At 29.8% G+C, this 19,757-nt stretch overlaps 1 protein-coding gene across 1 annotated transcript; it reads left to right on the forward strand.

Annotated features, from left to right (window-relative positions):
• The first annotated feature begins 13,960 nt into the window (after window positions 1–13,960).
• LOC148880809 (abscisic acid receptor PYR1-like) lies at window positions 13,961–15,174 on the forward strand. The gene has a single exon (XM_088962854.1). The coding sequence runs from the start codon at window positions 14,045–14,047 to the stop codon at window positions 14,690–14,692; it is 648 nt and encodes a 215-aa protein (XP_088818980.1). The 5' UTR covers window positions 13,961–14,044; the 3' UTR covers window positions 14,693–15,174.
• The last annotated feature ends 4,583 nt before the right edge of the window (window positions 15,175–19,757 follow it).

Consider the following 19,757-nt stretch of genomic DNA (forward strand, 5'->3'; position numbering starts at 1 on the left):
CTTGCTTCTCACAAGCCATCAAATTGGAGTAAGTGAATTTGGTGGGTCTCGGACCTTATAATAAAAAGAAATATGGTTTTGAGTAAAGTGATTTACACTTAGACCTAATCACTGGGTTAGTGGATTAGTGAGGCCAATTGGAACACAATGTGGAGAGTTTTCCTTTTTACAATTCAAATCTGTCTCTTAAGAATGATCATGGGTCAGGGTGGGCTCCATCCCCATCCTTGTCCTCACATGGGTATAGGGTTTCCCCATCCCCGTCTCTATAGGGATCCCATCCTTGAAGGATCCCACCCTGATTATTTTTTTTATGATGTTAAATTTATTTAATTTTTTATTTCTATTTCATTCTATTTTTTAAATAAAATAATTATAATTTATAATCCTATTAAAATATACCTCAATATATTTAAACACATTTAACTATATTATTAAAAATATTAACACAAAGAGGATGTTATGTCATGTTTAAGACTTCTGTAACTTGTTTTAGTCATTTGAGTGAGTTTATTACACATTTACGCTATTAGTCTATTACTCACAATGAGGTTGTAACTTTGGACACTGATTTTTCTGATCCAACGACATTTACAAAGTGTTTGTAGAAAGCTTTCAAAAAAATATAGTATAAGCAGTAATGTGTTGTTATTTTATCAATATCTAAATGTTTTCACAGTTGTCTTTTTTTTAATTTCTCTTTTACTAGAAATGGTTGTGTCCAATAACTGAGGACTCAAGACAGAAATTTGGATGGTGGGTCGTCCTAATAATTATTTGGGTTATCGTAACCAAAACCAACCAATTTCTTATCCATATGATTGTTCAGCTAATTCAAAATCCATATAAATAAAATAGACTCATGTAAGCCTAATCTCATATGTTCCCGGCCTGGCCTTAAATATATGTGTGTGTGTGTATAGCAATATATCTTATATCTTAGACTAGTTAGAAGAAAACCCGTCATTAAATACATAGGTAGAAAAACAAAATCGGGGGCTTAAACACAAAATCGAGGTCTAAGAGTGAAAATTTTCAACTCACTAAAATGATCACCCTTGTTTTTATGGTAAAAATATCTGGGTAAGTGCCTTCATTATTTTAAAACACATAGGTAGCAAAAAAGTTACCCAAGACCAATTCATTAGTTCTTGGGTTAGCCTAGTTTGGTGGGTGGTTTTGGCTTTGTTTTTCGATTAAGGGCTGGGTCATGATCTAACAACAATCTGACTAGCTGGTCCCATCCAACTTTCTAAACATTGGTTAGTGTTATTGTATATAGAATAAGTAATGCTGTTTTGAAATATATATATATATATATTCTATTTTAGTTTTTCATCTTTTACAAATAAAAAAGTTAAAAATTACACATTGAGGCAAAAAAATTGATAAAGTTGTTGAAATAATTTATTAAATAAATTATTAGTTATTATTTAATTAATAATTATTTTTCTATATTTTATAACTATTACTTTATTAATAATTTATTTTTGAATTTAAATAATTTAGTTTAAATATCAATATTATTTTCATTCATAACTAATTAATTAATTTACTATTAGTGGTCTTTCATATTTAATTTATTCTTTTCTATTAATTATTAATTTACTTAAATAATTAAATTAATTTTTATGATTAGTTTTGATTAATCAAATAATAATTAATATTTATTTATATTTATTTTAGAAATTATTATCTTTTTATTATGTACTTATGAATTTATTAATAATTTGTTTTCTAGTTTAATTATTATTAAGTAGCAATCATTAATTATTATTGTTATGCAAAAGTAATGAGTTAATAATTTGTTAATTATTAATTATTAATTATATTCATTTACTTTAATAAAATCTTAATTATTAATTTACTATAAAAAGTAATTAATAAATAATAAATATTTTAAAATGAATATTATATGATTATTATTTATGAACTAGAAATAAAATGGTTGTAGATAAAGATGATTAACTTCATAGTTATAACCACAAAATTTTAGTTATCCGTGGCTATAGTGATAAATAGCTCTTTAGCCACGAACAAAATGACTGTAGCTATAAATCAACTTCTACTTTTGTACCTTAAAGCCACGGATACATTATTACTGTAGCTATAAATATCTTTTCCTTTAACCACAGACATATTGTCCGTAGTTAAAGCTCAACTGTTTGCCACAGATATAGTAACTTTTTAACACAGACAAATTGTCCGTAGCTAAAGCTAACTTTTTGCCACGAACATCAAATTGTCCATGGTTATATCCCATGTTTTAGTTACGATTTTTTTTACCGTAGATAAAGTGCCGTAGCAATAGCTCCATTTTTGTATATATATATATATCTTATCTAATATCATATTTATATTTAACTTTTATAACATGCACCACAAATATCCACTTTATATATGTTATATACGTAATGGGCAATTGTATTAATTTCTAAATTCCAAATACCATTGGTTCAGTTTTTTAGGTATGAATATGATACTTTTTCGGTATCATAGTTGGGCGGATATAAATATTGATAGTAAAATGTTTCCCACTAAAATATATTCAAATATCTAAGCTTTAATTTCCACAATATATTCAAATACCTAAGCTTTTGTAGATTTTACGATTCAACAATATAATACATATGCATATATAACTGGCTAGACAACAAGATGAGGTTTTTTTTTTACCTCAAGCTTTATTCCTGGTAGAAGGGGAGCCACCATAATATTTTATTATAATTAGAAAAAACAAAATCTATGATGCGGATGTAAAATCCTTATCCCTGTAAAAATCTATATAAGAGATTCATCAGTTCATAAGAAAACCCGGATAGACTATAAAAACAAGCAATTAAATCCACTTAAAATAAATCCCGATTTAGTTATAGGATATGAAACTGGACTGTATATTAGGGGTGTAAATGGTATTCAAAAATCTGATTTCGAATTCGTTATTCGACATAATCGAATCAAATTTGGATAATTCGAATATCTAATCGGTCGAATTCAGATATCCTATTCATATCAAATAGTAAATTGGATTCGAATTCGGATATGACCTGATTCGATTCGATAAATATCCGAATTTGATCGATTATTTAATTCTTATATATAATATATAAAATATTTTATATAATTTATATATAATAATTAAGTTATATAAATAATTTATATATTTATATACTTTATATCAATAAAATATTTATTTTATATATTTATTAATTATCTAAAATAATTAATTAATCAAATTTGAATCGAATCGAACATTTGAATATTTAATCGGATTCGAATTCATATGTTAATTTTTAATATCCGTTAGATAATGAATCGAATTCGGATATTGGATTTTTTAATCAGATTCAATTTTGGATATTACCTAATCCAATTCGAATTTGATCCGTTTACACCCCTACTGCATATCAGCTAAAAGTAGCAATGAAGGTTGCATTTGAAAACGATGCAACTAAGTGTTAATGCAAATATATAGTGTAAAACGGTCCTTATAATGGATGCAAACACTAATTTGAAACAGACTTTAGATGTAATGGATGCAAACACAAATTCCAATAAAGCATATACCTTTTATATCAAAAACCCACTTGAATGAAAATTTACTTCCTTTTTACTAGTCTACTTTTACATCTTATTATCAATATAAATATGAATTAGAAAATGTTTTTTCTGTCATTTGTCAATGTATTAATGTAATGTTGTCAAACAAGGGCAAAAGTGAACCAAAATGCAAATTTATCCTGAACCAAGATTTAGACTTCATTTACATTGTTTCCAAACGCAGCCCAAAGGAATACAGCATTACAGGTAATCTACTACATTTCCACGAATTCATCTTAATTTAGCTCTGTGCAGAAATGGGGATCTTCATAAACTCTTCAGAGTGGAACCATAATTTGAATGAAGTTGACTCCATGCATTTTCTTCTCTTCCAAGTTTATTTTGAATGGAAGTGTAGGAAAAAAATGACATAATTCAAAGATGATTAATTAATGATAATTAATAAATATTTTCATAATGGTAATTAATAATTCGGAAATAGTCATTTTATATTTATATTAACTCATATTAATTATTTTGAAAATAAATAATTAATGTTAATTATTTATATTATAATTATTATCATAAATTATAATTCATACATTTATATGAAATAATTAATCATATTATTATAATAGTTAATATAATTATATTATTATTATTATTAATATTATCAATAATTATAATTAATTATTACTTTGGAATGTTAATCAATTAATGATAATTAATAAGTATTTTAATAATGTTAATTATTAATTGGGATATAATCATTTTATATTACTATTAATTCATATTATATATTTTATAAATATATAATTAGTGTTACTTATTTACATTATTATTATTACAAGTAATTACAATTAATAGTATTATTATAATTAATTCTATTATTATTCTCCAATAAATACTTCATTTAGTGAAAGTTAAATTATAAAACTTTCTATTATTCAATATTGTTAAACTTAAAGAATTATAAAAGCAAATATTATTTTATGAATTAACTAAAAATCATATTTATAACAAATTAATTACTTAATAAAAAATAATAATAATAATAATAATAATAATAATAATAATAATAATAATAATAATAAAAGAAGAAGAAGAAGAAGAAGAAGAAGAAGAAGAAGATGATGATGAAGAATAAGAATAATAAGAATAGTAATAATAATAATATTTTAATATTACTGATTTTAAAATCAATACACGCAAAATAAGAATATATTATTAGTTAATAATGATAACACTTATTATTATTACTAATTTCATAATTATTAATATATTATTAATCTATTAATAATATTGATTATTATTAAAAATGTTAATAGCAAAACTTAATTACTTAAATTATTTGCTGAAATTACCCATTTTAATTCGGATAGATAATTAATTAATAATGTTAATTTATTAAAATTATTATTTAATGAATTATTTTAAATACTCTTTATTAATGACCTTAATTTCGAATAATTGGTTTTTTATGTTCAATATTTTTTTTTTAAATCTAAATAATTTTTCATTTGCAATGCTAACCATTTTATTTTTCTCTTATTCAGTTTTCCAAAAGATAAAAAATTAAATTAATGACATTTACCGATTTTTATCAAATTATGTATTTATCAAGTTGTTGTCATTGATGATGATGATGATGATGATGAGTCAACTTTTTGAAAGAGAGGGGTACTAATAACAATTAATGACTTCTAATTAATTAATTTCAGCTATTAAATACTAATAATAATAACTCACTGATAATAATTAATTACTGATAATAATCTCTTATAATAATTATTACCAATACTCAATTATATATTTATATTATTATTATCAATAATTATAATTAATTATTACTAATAATAATGATTTTTGATAAAATTTAACTACTGATTATAATTACTTACTAATAATTAATTCCTTAATTATAACAATGATAATTATTACTTCGGAATGTTAATTAATTAATGATAATTAATAAGTATTTTAATAATGTCAATTATTAATCAGGATAAAATCATTTTATATTTATATTAATTCATATTAATTATTTTATAAAAATATAATTAGTGTTACTTATTTTCATTATTATTACTATAAGTAATTATAATTAATACTATTATTATTCTCCAATAAATGTTTCATTTGGTTAAAGTTAAATTATAAACTTTCAATTATCCATTATTGTTAAACTGAAAGAATTATAAAAGCAATTATTATTTCAAGAATTAACTAAAAATCATAATTATAACAAATTAATTATTTTATAATAATAATAATAATTTAATATTACTAATTTCAAAATCAATACACACATAATAAGAATATATTATTAGCAAATAATAGTAATAATAATATACTTATTATTATTATTGATTTTATAATTATTATATATTATCAATCTATATTACTCAATAAAGACATGGAATAAAAAAATATTCAAATTGCTACTAAATGAATGAACTAAAAATCTATGAGTATTATAATTGACTTGAATTTGACACATCAACATGCCCAAAATTATAATTTCAAACTACATTTCCTATTTCTATCTCCCAATTCCCATAATTCAAACATATCATTATGTTATGTACAAGTTTCCCTGCCTTTTTCCTAAAGATAAATTCTATCCAGTCTACGTGCACTATGGGGAGACTAGACTTAAAATCCGTAACCATGATTGACCAAAAGAAGCATTGCCACATAAAATGGAGGTGACTTTCATTCCCTAAATATTAAGCAGCATTGGTGATATTGTTGTAAACATCCATTTAATTTTACTATTTTATAAATAGATTAATGATTACAAAGTTATTGATACTTTTTTGGGGGTGGGTTGCTCAATAGGACATTATTTTTTTATTGTTAAATAGTAAATTTCAAATTAAATGATACTGTAGTTGCCTCTTACTTAGTATGGGGTCATTGTCTAGATAAAACATGGTAAGCCTCTTAAATCAAATAAATGGACTACCCTAAATGTATATTATAAATAATTAAAGAAATGAGATCATTCAAATTAAATCAAATAGTTACTTGCTGAAAATCATTGAATTAAGTAAATAGTAATAGCAATAAATTATTTATAGAAATAATTAATAATAATAACAATCATCAAGTACTTAATTAAGTAAATAATAAAAAACAAAATAACAATAATCAATTGTCATTAATGTTTATTCAAAGCATGCCCCATAATAATTACCGAATACAGTAATTAAACCTTAAATAAGAATCAATATTTATTAACAATCATTAAAATTGTTAAGCCAAATCACTAATGTTTATTCTTAAATAAAAAATGTGAATTAACAAATCTATTATATAATAATTATAGCCGGTTGGAAAAATTTATTTTAAGTAAATATTTATATAATTACAAATTTAGTTAATATTTTTAATATATAACAAAAAATTTAAATTAAATACTAATTAATTTTTATATTCATATATATATATAATTAACTTCCTCATACTTAATACGGGGCCATTCACTACTTCTTAATTCAATATAACTCAGGTTAGGCTTAGGCTTTAATTGGGTTAAGTCGGGTTTAATCCAATTGGATGGATTATCGGTTTTGAAGTAATTTAGGAATACATTTTTATATGGTCATCTTTTCTGGACTTTATTGCCCAATTTGAGAATAAAATTCGATTATATATAACATTTAAAAAATGTATATTAATTAAAAGAAGATGATTTTATATAAATATAACGCATGTATGTATTATGTATTTGTTTGGACAGGCTCAACCGCTGAAGTTGAGTTAGATTCAAATTATAAACTATCCGAGGCCTCAACCTGAGTCCTATCCAAGTTTAGAAAAGGCCATAAAATTTTCTACCCAAATCAAAACCCACAACCTGAGAATACATTCCCAACCCATATAAAAACTCAGATTGAATTGGATCAGGCTCAAGTTGATGCACCCAAGAGTCCAGATATACTGACCACAATATATTTGTGGCTATGTTCATCCAATCGCACATATGTAACATTGGTTGTATTGTCAATGGAGGAGCCAGGAATTTTCTCTTGGAGGGCCAATTTAAACAAGAAAATGATGTGGGAATAGAAGAGGGAGGTTGTGTAGGGAAATGGGGTAAAAAGGTTTGGGGTGGTGGTGGGGTGGTGGGGTAAGGACCTACTTTATTATTACTAATTATATATAAATATTGACCTAACAAAAAGTTTGGGGGGCCAAGGACCCCCACCAATATACTTGGCTTCGCCCCTATGTGTTGCGGTCACCGATATTACTCGATGAACATGACCAACACTGTATTATGGTCCGTAGATCCGAACTTACACCAAAATTGTGCTCCGTAGTAGGCCTGTCAACACTCAACAGTACCTGAAAGTTCATAGCCTGATCCAATTATCTTGGATTAGAATGCACTATATAAAGCACTGTTTTTTAAACCGGATCAAATGGGACGGTCGGACCGGAAAAATATGGGTCGAGTAACCCATTAGGGTCAGTGGAAAAGGATCAGGATGAATTGGGTCAAAGTCAATTCTTTCTATACTCGCCAAATCTCAAAAATTAAAAGTTGCAATGATTCAAATTCATGCCTCTTACTGTGGCCACATCTCATTAGACTTCCAAACCACCATGCCACATTTCATTTTGAGATTACAAGTGAAATAAAATATATTTTATTAACTTTCGTGTTCACATGCAATTTTATACAAAAACACTTTCACAAAAGCAATTTTACGAAAAGGACTTTTACGAAAGCACTTTTATAAAAGTACTTTTACATGAAAGTACTTTATGAAAGTATTTTTCCAAAAACATTTTTATGAATGCATAAAAGCATTTTATAAAAACACTTTTACAAAAGTAATTTTACACGAAAGCATTTTTATTAAAATACTTTTACGAAACACTTTTATGAAAGCATAAAATCACTTTCATATTACAAAAGTGTATTTTTTTGCATTTTCTGCATTTTTTGTTTTTTTGGTATTTTCTGCATTTTTTTTTGCAATTTTTTGTATTTTTCTACATTTCCTAAAAATTTCTAATATTTTTCAACATTTTCTACAATTTTTTGCATATTTTCTTTTTTTTTTCTACAAAATTTTTGAATTTTTTGTACTTTTTTAGTTTTTTTGTATTTTTTGTAATTTTTTGTATTTTTCTACAATTTTTTTGTTTTTTTTTATTTTGCATTTTCTACATTTATCTACAATTTTTGCATTTTCGGGTATATGAGTTGACCTAATTCATTTTTGTCACGTGATAGTCTTAAGAGAGATTATTCTCTTAAAATCGTCCCGACCCATTTTTGTATTTATAAGTGATGATAGGTGGATTAGTATGGATTAGGGTAGTTAAAGGTCAATATAAATGGATCAAATGGGTCAATATGGGTGGGTTAGGGTTAGAGTGGGTTATGACCATTTAACAATAATTGATGATGGATCATGGTGCGTTGTTGGGTCAATATGGGTTGGTTGGTATTCAACCCTTACCCAACCCACCCATTTGCCACGCCTAGATGAAATTAAAAAGTTTAAAACCTTAAATATAAGATAAATGAGAGGGATTTGAATGAAAAAAAAATTATTTAAATTATATTTATATACTTTCCTTACAATTAGAGAGGTACCAAATTAAAAAATTAGAGTATTTTCAAACTCCTTATTATTGATATTTCAGATTTATTTCTCCCATTTTCATATTCCTATTTGAGATTCGTCAGAGGAACATTGGAAAAGACAAAGCACAAAACTCTTGTCCACTGCCACAAATCTGCAATTCTACTTTGTTCCATCGCCATGGTGATAGTTCTGGATTTGGATCGGTGGATTGTAATGCATTTGCTACTTGCCATCATGTTGCTCGTTGTTTCTACCAAAACAGCTAATCAAAGTATCAAACCTTAAAAATTTGCCTTGCACCCCAGTCCTCACTGAAAACAAATAGAATAGTTTTGGTATGTCGTTCAATGCATTTATTTGAAGTAAAATACTGTGTTTGGATGTTTTGTTGAATGAACGATTTTATTTATCCAATAAAAAAATAAAAAATGTTTCAAGAAAATGTCTCATGAAAGTTTGTAGTTACATTCGCCAAATGCCTGAAAAAAAAAAACAGAGTTTTGTTCATAAGCTGCCTGAAGACCATTTGGAAATCCGAAAATCTGATCAGAGCTGAATTTGAATCGGACGTTCAAACATTTGATCAAATTTCGGATTGAAGTCGGATTAGGGCTACAAATAAGTTAAATAAGATTTGATTTGAATCCGAATTCGATTCGATAAGAACCAAATTCGGATACTTCCCTCCCTTGATCTTAATAAACCGGATCGAATTGAAAAATTGATCCGTTTAATTAATAAATCGAATTTGGATATTTATGAATCCAGTTCCATCTTTAATTATAAAATAGAAAAAATTCTATTTTGACTTTAGTGACAATTTTATTGTCGAAAATTCATTACATATTATATATTTTATACAGATTCTAGAAATTTCCCTTGTATTTCGCTTCATGTGACTAGAAAAGATAAAAAGAATTCTTTGAAGCATAAGAAAAACATTGGCCCGTCGCCAAATGGAAATGGCGCATTAATCTCCCGCTCCTAGGCCTAATGACAATTCGGGCCCAAAATCTACGCTAAAATGGACCTATTCATTGCCACGGGTCATCCTGGCCCTTGTCGCCCTCCTTTGGGATAATTTGGGGGGTCGGCTCGTGTGGGCCCGTGCCGTGCCATGGACCTAGGCCGTGCTGTATCACCAGTCTAAGCTATGTCGGACTGGGCCATAAGCCAAGCCTAAGGTGTTGGTTGAATCGGGCTAAACTGGTTTTTACTTTTTTATTTTTTTATTTTTGGCATTTTTTATTTTTTATTTCATTGCTAAGTAAAAGTGTAAAACTAAAATATTTAACTTTATTTTGGGTTTTGGGAACTATTTGAAAAAAATAGAAATGAGAAATCTAACAAATAAATGAAAAAAAGAAATACTTAACCAGATAAGAATGAAATAACAAATTGAAAGAAGAATAAGAATTTTATTTGATTTAAATTTGAATGATACAAATTATAAAGAATACAATGGTTGGATACTTGGATGAATGAAATATGGAAATAGAAAAATGAAATAAATTAATAAAATATAAAAAATACAATATAGTTACAAATTAAAAGTACAAAATTACATTATTAAAAAAATAGCAAATAAATTAAATAAAATTAAAAAATTTTACAATGATTTAAAAAAAAATGCTATACAACTATTGACTGAGTATATAAAAAAATATTGACTTTATCATTTTCTGATTTTCTCCTATTGTTCATGACTTTTAGCATCTACTTCAGGTGAAATATTGGGTGTAGTATCATGCCCTACTTTGTCTTGTAATTTGTCTTCAGCATATAGTCAATTTTTAAAGTAGAAGCATATTTTTATAATTTCACAGTCATACAATTTCTTGTTGTCTAGTCAATTTTTAAAGTAGATACATATTTTTATACTTTCATCATTCATACAACTTCTTATTGTCCAACACCCTAATACCTACATTAAAACAAGACTCCAATGGAATTGTAGACATCGAAGGGATTAGTTGATCACGCGCCAAGTCAATGAGAATTGGATAATTTTTTGAATGTTCACTCCACCAAGCTAAAATATCAAAATTATTTATTTCCTCAACTAAAGTAGAACATTTTGCTTGTAAATAAAAATTAAATTTAATAAATGAACTTGTTGTTGAGGTAACAGATTTTTTTTACTTCTACTTATTAAATAAAAAAAATTATTTTCAATTACTAGGCTTAAGTTCAGAAGTAGAAGATTAAGTTGTACAAGTTGTAGAATTATTTCATATTGCTTCAATTTCATATAAAATATACATTTCAAATAATAAACTATTAATTTCTTCTTTTTTATTTCCAATTTCAATATTCATATTTTTACAATGTGTTTCAAGTAAAATATCTAAATTATAGCTAGGCAATAAAGAGGAGAAATGTTCTCCTAATATTTTTTAAATATATTTTCCATTATTTCAATAATACTTTTAAATTGTGAATTATTTCTATATTTTGCAAAACAATCATTAACCACCATTAATTGTTAAGGTAAATTGCAACTAGTTAGATAATAAATATCCAATAACTCATTAGTTGCATCATAAAAATGTTTTAAAAATTTATACAAATAGCCATTTCCCAGTCTTACTCAAATATAATATCATTAGGCATTTTTGCATTATAAAATCATTAAGAATTTGTTTATGAGAAATACAACTTTCTAACATAGCATACGTAGAATTCTATCTATGTTTGACATCTAATATAAAATGTTTATATTTTTAAACCATAATTTTGACATAAATATTTAAATTATTGTTTTCTTCATCCAAAACTTTTAATGTATATATAATACAATATCTAATTTTAGAAATATGAGTAGAACTAATATTTAAAACATCCTGAATACATAAATTTAAAATGTGACATGTACATCTGATATGAAATAATTTATCATTTAAACATGGTTTTAATTGATATTTTAAAATATTTATTGTTGAATCATTATTACTAACATTATCAAAACTAATAGGAAATAATTAATTCTCAATTCTATAAACATGTAAAGTATTTAAAATGCTTATAGCAATAACTAGGTATGTGGCAATTTAAGCCTAATAAAACTTAAATTTTTTTGTTTAAAAGCCAATTTTCATCAATAAAATGATCGGTAACAGAAATATAACTTATGTTAAATTTAGAAGTCCAAACATCAAAATTAATTGCAACTTTAGAATAAAGATTTGATAACATATATGGTATTCCTAGAAACCTTTATAAATTGTGGATTTATAGAATTACGTAACCATTTTTCAAGTTTAGTATATTCAGTTAACAAAAATGATTATTCATCATGTACAATGTATTTTGCTAATTCATGCCTCATTTTTTCTTGAGAATATTTAAATGTACCAAAACCCCCCACTCGATTTGTGTTTGTGTTGTTTCTCTCCCTTCTTGTTCTTCTTTTGCTTTCTAATGAATGAACAAATGTTCACTCAAATGGATAGTACCACCATTGCTACAATAGTTAGAGTCTTTCCTATATTTTTGGCAAACAATTTTCCCTTCCCCTCAACCTTCTCTACTTTAAATATTTTTCAAATCGAGCTAATCAACTTAGAGGTCATCTTTTTCTTTCCCCTAGTATCAATGCTATAGGTGGAAGTTCCATCAATATCAATAACATCCATATCGGTGCTAACATTATCATAATGCAACTAAATATCGTTGACATTGAACATGGTGGGGAATTGATTGTGAGAAGAGTCAACCATTTTTTTTAATTCTAAAAATAAAAATTAATTTAATTGGATTTACCCGAATTGCTGGTTTAGAATCCCAACTTGATTTCGAGTTTATGCCTCCCAAATTGCTAAGTTGAGATACTTGAGCTGGTTGAGCAAGTCTTCTTGTTGAAAGTTCAATAAAATTGAGAATTGGAGAATTAATCGATCAGAATTCAAAAAATGTACGAGAGATTGAAAATTTGAGAGATTGAGAGATTGAAACTTGAGAGAATATGAGAACTAGAGAAGAGATTAAGAGAATTGTTGAATTAGTGTGATGAAAAAGGTGAAGGATATGACTATTTATAAGAATTGAGAATAATTTAATTATCCAAAATACCCTAAAAATTAGCTATTTTTTAGTAATTAGAAATAGTATTTTGGATTATTTATTACTTTAGCCAAAATGCTTACTAAACTAACTATTTAATAACTATTAAAGAGCATTTGTGTCATTTTTTCTCTTCTCGTAATAGTTGTTTATAGCTATTGAAAAATATTTTTGTAAAAAAAAAACCCTAAAAAATGAAATTAATCCAAAATCGGGGCCGATTTACACCTATACCGGCAGGCAGCAGGTGACCAGCACCTCCCCTCCCCTCCATCTGCTCTGACTGCTGACTCCTGAGTGCTGAGTGCACGGCTGACCACAGACCCTACTCTTCCCTGACAGCTGACGCTTGCTCGTGAGCATGTTTACGAAGTGTTCATCTAGCCACGTGTAAACTGCAACTCATGCATGGTACCACAGGTCGATACATGTTTCAGAAATTTAAAGAGGAAAAAAAATAAAAAATGGGTAAAAGAACTATTGGCAGGAACTCGGCTCGGCTCGATCGTATTTACGATCTGTGAACAAATGATAGCTGAGCCAGAGGGCCCGGAGCCCACCTTTCTACATCATAACTTGACAACACTCCCAAAACTCACCAAATTATTAATTACTTTTTCATAATACATACTATTAAACAAATAAATTTCAACTTTTCATTTTATATATTTCTCTCGGTACATTTTAAAAATATAATATTTCCCACCTTGCAATATAAATATAAAATAAATAATGAATTTCTCCTACTGGCTCCTCTCTCTCTCTCTCTCTCTCTCTCTCTCACAACTTCTCTCTAGCTCTCCCCACTCCCGAGTCCCCATCTAATCGCAGACATGGAGGAAGAAGGAGAAGTATGGACGACGGAAGAGGAAGAACAAACATACACAGCTCACCATACAACGATGCCAGCCGGCTTGACAGAAGAAGAATTCGAAGAATTGAAGCCGATCATCAACGACTTCCACACGTATCGTATCGGCTCGAGCAAATGCTCATCTCTACTCGCTCAACGTATACAAGCTCCGCTGGACACAGTCTGGTCCGTCGTCCGTCGATTCGATAAACCGCAGACGTACAAGCATTTCATCAAGAGCTGCTCGCTTAAAGAAGGGTCCCAGTCTCCCACCACCGTCGGATGCCTGAGAGAGGTCAACGTTATATCTGGGTTACCGGCGGCGACCAGTACGGAGAGATTGGATATACTGGATGATGAGAGACACGTGACAGGTTTCAGCATCATCGGCGGAGAGCACCGGTTGAGGAACTACCGATCGGTGACGACGCTGAACGAGTTCAGAGGAAGTGATGGGAGGATCTGGACTGTCGTTTTGGAGTCGTATGTAGTAGATGTGCCGGAGGGGAATACCGACGATGATACTCGCATGTTTGCTGATACGGTGGTGAAATTAAATCTGCAGAAGCTGGCGTCGACGACAGAAGGTTTAGCTTGTGACAACGACAGAAGAAACACAGGTGCGTGATAAAAAACAAAACAAAAAAAAAAAGAAAAACCGAAGAACAAAATGAACATCGATCTTCCCACGTTTTCACTCTTTTCTGTTCTTTCCCAAGAGAAATTACAAATGATGTCGACGAAGGCTTCCATTAAGATGGCCGGAATGCTCTGTACTTGGTCTGAAATGTGCCATTTTCTTTACTCAAACAAGTTAGGAGCATGTTGGTCAATGATCATAGTGTTTAAAGAAATGGAGAACTTTCGTTTCTCTTTTGTTTTCGTTTGTGCATGTGATGGGCAGGAGTGAAGGAAATGCTTGTATAAAGGGTGGACAATGGACGTCTTGATGATTCTCTCCCTCCCTCTCTCTCTCTGTCTCTCTCTCTCTCTTGTCAGTGGGTGGGTGAAAACTGAAAACTGAAAAAATTGGGTTCATGGTTAATTTTGGAAATTTCAATTTGTTACAGTTTCTCTTGCATCATTGTAAATATTGCTTTGTTTCATCTACTTTTTCATTTGTGCGCGCTATACATGCTTGTGTGAAATTTCAAGTTGGGACCTCACCAGGGGTTGCAGGTTTATTTGAAGGGGAGAGTTTAATGTGGTGGTTGGAACAGTAGTGAAGCTCTTAATGGAGGGAGGAGGGAGAAACAACAGAGCTCAGAAATATTTTAGAGGGAGAGAGAGAGAGAGATTGTTTGGTCAGTGAATAGGAGTTCTGACTTCTGAGTGTACGTTAGGTGGGGAGAGTACAGGCTACGGAGTGTACCTGCTGATGGAATAGAGAGTGTCAGTTCGATAAGCGAGTATCCAGGTGAAATGGGAAACCAAATTAAGCGGTTTTTCGGTTACTGACTAGAGTATAACTATATGCATTCCCCATTTCTGGTTATATTTGAGCTCACGTTCTTCTTAGCTGTTTATTTTATTCCTTCGGGTTTGCCGCTGCCGGAAATGTTAATTACAAGGGGCGATGGAAATCCTGGTTTTCGGGCTAGGCCAGTAGGGTCTCCCATGAATTTGGATTTGGATTTGGTTGGTTTTAACACCTTGATCGATGTCCACATACCAAATAAAAGTACCCAGGCCACGAGGACTTGTTTGTTTCTGCGCCTTTCTCTAGAAGCATCCATTGGAGCTTTCTAATGCTCAATCACAATCGTGAATCTAGAATCTTCGTCAATCAGTATCTAAACAGTAGTTGGATAGGAACTGTCGCTGTGGGGTCCTGAAACTTCCAATCAAAGCCCAAAACCGTATTTTAATTTTTAATGCAGTAGGAAGGAGAGGAGGACAATTAATAAAAGAAATTTGTATTTCTTTAAATAAAAATAAAAGTTAAGGAATATTAATGTACGGTTAATACAAACAACGCAAGCGCACTCGCGTGCACGTTCACATCTTTATCTCTTAATTCATATCCATGTAATGGGCCTTCAGTGCTGGTGGGCTCCTCGCTCTTCATGACATGAATGACTTTTCTTTTTCTTTTTTTATTCCTTTTTTTTTCATTCAATGTCTTTCAAAATTTTTGAGTCTTAACAAAAGCATAACCGAAACCTATAAAATAATAATAATGGAAAAAGTAGCAAAATTTGTGGAAGTTACACGTGTCAATCGCTCAGGCACATAGAACTTAGAACCCACCTCTGTTGATCGTGATTCGTGGGATGGGTTGGTGTGCTGTGTGCATCGTTAGATTGAATAAGGTGTGGGTTGCAAGCCGGTTGAAGTCAACCCTACCGAACTCGAGCTGTGAGACACCTGACCTCCTAACTCTAACCCAATCTGAATTTCAAATTGAAACTTTTTTCCTTTAAACTTAAAATTGTTGATATATAACATATAATATTTATATGAAGCTAATTTGATAAACTTGAAACATTTAGTCCTAATCCAAATTTCATCCCACGAACCCTACGTTGCAGACCTAGGTAAGATAGTGATGACGTATGGTGGGCCGTGGGGGAGGGCATAGATCATAGAGGGTTGCTGTCATCACATCAGTGGGGCCCATACTTGTACCTTATCGAGTTTTCAAACCAAGCATCTACTGGTTGGTTGTCTTGGAAAAATAGGTGTGGAGACGGCAAGTCACGTGAAGGGCACTAAAGTCTCGTGAAAGTAAGGCTAGAAAGCTGGAGTCTCTTTGATAAGTGAAAGGGCACCGTGTAGTCAAGCAAGTTGCCAACTTGCCAATTAATTATTAGTAAGAGTTGTGAGAGAGAGAGAGAGAGAGAGGAGAGAGAGTCTGCGTGTGCAGATAAAGAGAAACACAAGACTACAAAGACAAGCTTTAGAGAAAAAGAAATCGTAGGATCTTTCCCCCTTTTGCCCCCACATATTTATTTTTTATTTGCGCAAAAAAAGCGTGGTCACAAGGTGGGAAAAAGCAAAGGAAGCAACAAGCAAGAGGGAGGCATTAAGCAATGGACTCACCTTTTGTGGATGCCACTCCTTAACCCTCTTAAGGTTGGTTTGTGGGACCAAACAATTTGACGTAGATGGTAATTAAGCATCTCTTTTAAAAGAAAAAGTTTAAGGATCGGAACACCCTTTTTTTTTAAGGAATGATTATGTATGTGTAAAACTGAAGAAAGTAATTTATGAGGGTGGCGTCATTAAACACCACATCAGCAAAAGGTGCCAATAAACACTTATCCATTAGAAAGTTTCAAAATGAAACTTCTTAAAATGAAAAAACACAAAAATTGATATTTTATATACAAATGTGTATAATGAGATTTTTGCTGATGGATCGGCTGGGCCTTCTTGGGCTGCCATCTCTTGCACTCACCGTGAGTAAAAAAAGTCCCTGAAGTCGTGTTTTCGCCAGCACTTTCCCTCGTCTGGATGGCTTTAATTAAGTCGGCACAGTCACTTTCAACAATAGCCCTGGGGTTCTTCAGCTTCTTCAAAAGGATAGGAACACCCTCGTTAAGTACTCATGAAAACCCTGAACTGCAACTTCATACAAAGAAAAAAATAAGACAAAATAATGGTCTGTTTGATTCGTAGGAATAGGGGTCTGGAATGGAAATTGGAATGATTCGTTTCAATTCCAACCGGTGGAATGACATCCACTCCTCTTTCATTGAGAATGAGAATCCCATTTCAGCCAGTCTTCATTTCAATTCCGATGTGTTTTTTGTTTGAACCAAACAAGCAAGAAGACGATTCTGACCATACAAACCAAAGGGACCCTAAATAAAAAAATAAATTGTAAACTTGATTCATATTTATAAGAGAGGAACAGGAAGTTGAGGGAAAGTTTAAATAGGAACCTGTGTTGAAATTTCTGTTTGGTTGGCTGATTTTGGTGATTTTCAGAAAATTGGCCAAAAATCGATCACATTTTTTTGATAATTTCCTGATTTCTAGCTAATTCCGATTTTTGAGGATGACATAACATCCGACATGATATTGAATAATAACTCTAATGCAAAATTAATCAGGCCCTTGAGAATCAGAACCAAGCAGATTGACTTACATGGCAGAAATGATACCAAATAACAAAATTTATCGATTTTTGAAAAAACACTGATTTAAAACAAAAAAAAAAACGATAAGGAAATATCATCATCAATGCCAAACATTAGCCAAAATGCCTCCTATGAACACTGAGTTTTTAATTGTAAAAAAAGGTAATCCTTAAAATAAGGAATGCCAAATGAATATGTGTCATAGCATATATTATAATACTTCAAGTCATCAATACACTAAATAATGAGAATTAGGTGATATTAATTGTTTGGGAAAATTTCAATTTAATATCCTAAACTTTAAGTGTAGTGTTTAGTTAGTACCCAAACTTCAAAATGTGTCACTGCACTATCCAAACTTTTAAAAAATGTCAATTCAGTACAGCTATTAATAGTCGCATGTGATTTAAACCAGAGCAAATGAACAATAAGGAATAACCAGAAATCAGAAACAACTTCCTTCCTCCAACATATATTACTTCATGCCTACCCATAGCTGTTGAAATCTCTTAAGGCTCAGTTTGGAAGGAATACAAATAAAAATTTGTAGAGTGCAAAACCTTGTATTTTGTATGTATTTATACAGTATATATTTGTATTTGCACCCCTTCTAAACTGAGCTAAAGTTCATTTTTAACAGATCTCAAGTCTGAATCATAAATAATTCCATGGTTTAACTTGTATAACAGTGGTTCTTCTTCAATGGGCTTACCCAGGTGGACCTGCTTGGGGAGGTATTGGTGGAAGAAAGGAACCAGCGCCAAACCAATATTAGGGCCGAGATGACTCCCTATGTTTTGGAAGCATGGATTTTATGGCTGGCCTCATGCATTGCCGGCTAGCACCTAAGGCCATGTTTGGTTCAATTCTCATTCTTTGTCATTCTTACCCAAGATGAAATTCTAAAATGGAAAAGAATGGATAAAAATAGGCAAAATGAGAAAATATTGCTATAAACCAAACGTCTTTTTCCTAAAAATGATTTCATTTCAAACTAACAAGTGTCCTATGGCATTCACAATCCGCCTACCTAAGTCTCCAATAGTCAATGTGTACCAATCGGCATAGATGCTTTGTAAAAGTACTTTTGCAAAAGTAATTTTATAAAAGTATTTTCCTAAAAATGTTTTTATAAAAGTACTTTCCTAAAAATGCTTTTATAAAAGTACTTTCCTAAAAATGCTTTTATGCTTTCATAAAAGTACTTTTATAAAAGTGTTTTTATAAAAGTGCTTTTATAAAAGTATTTTCATAAAAATGCTTTCATAAAAGTACTTTCGTAAAAGTACTTCCATAATAGTGCTTTTATAAAAGTGATTTTATAAAAGTGCTTTCATAAAAGAACTTCCATAAAACTACTTTCGTAAAAGTACTTTTGTAAAAAGTTCTTTTATATAAGTACTTTTGTAAAAAGTGCTTTCATAAAAATACTTTTATATAAAAGTTCTTTCGTAAAAGTACTTTTGTAAAAGTGCTTTCACAAAAATAAACATCTATGACGAGTTCACAACAGTTTTATAGGTAAAATTTCCTCATAATGAAATGAGCAAGATGGGGCTTGATTATTTTTCATGCTGCAAGCTAGTCAATTTTTTTTCTATGAGACTG

This window comes from Nelumbo lutea, chromosome 1 (assembly GCF_056320005.1).
Source record: "Nelumbo lutea isolate HS-2025 chromosome 1, American lotus-T2T, whole genome shotgun sequence".
Taxonomy (NCBI): Eukaryota; Viridiplantae; Streptophyta; class Magnoliopsida; order Proteales; family Nelumbonaceae; genus Nelumbo; species Nelumbo lutea.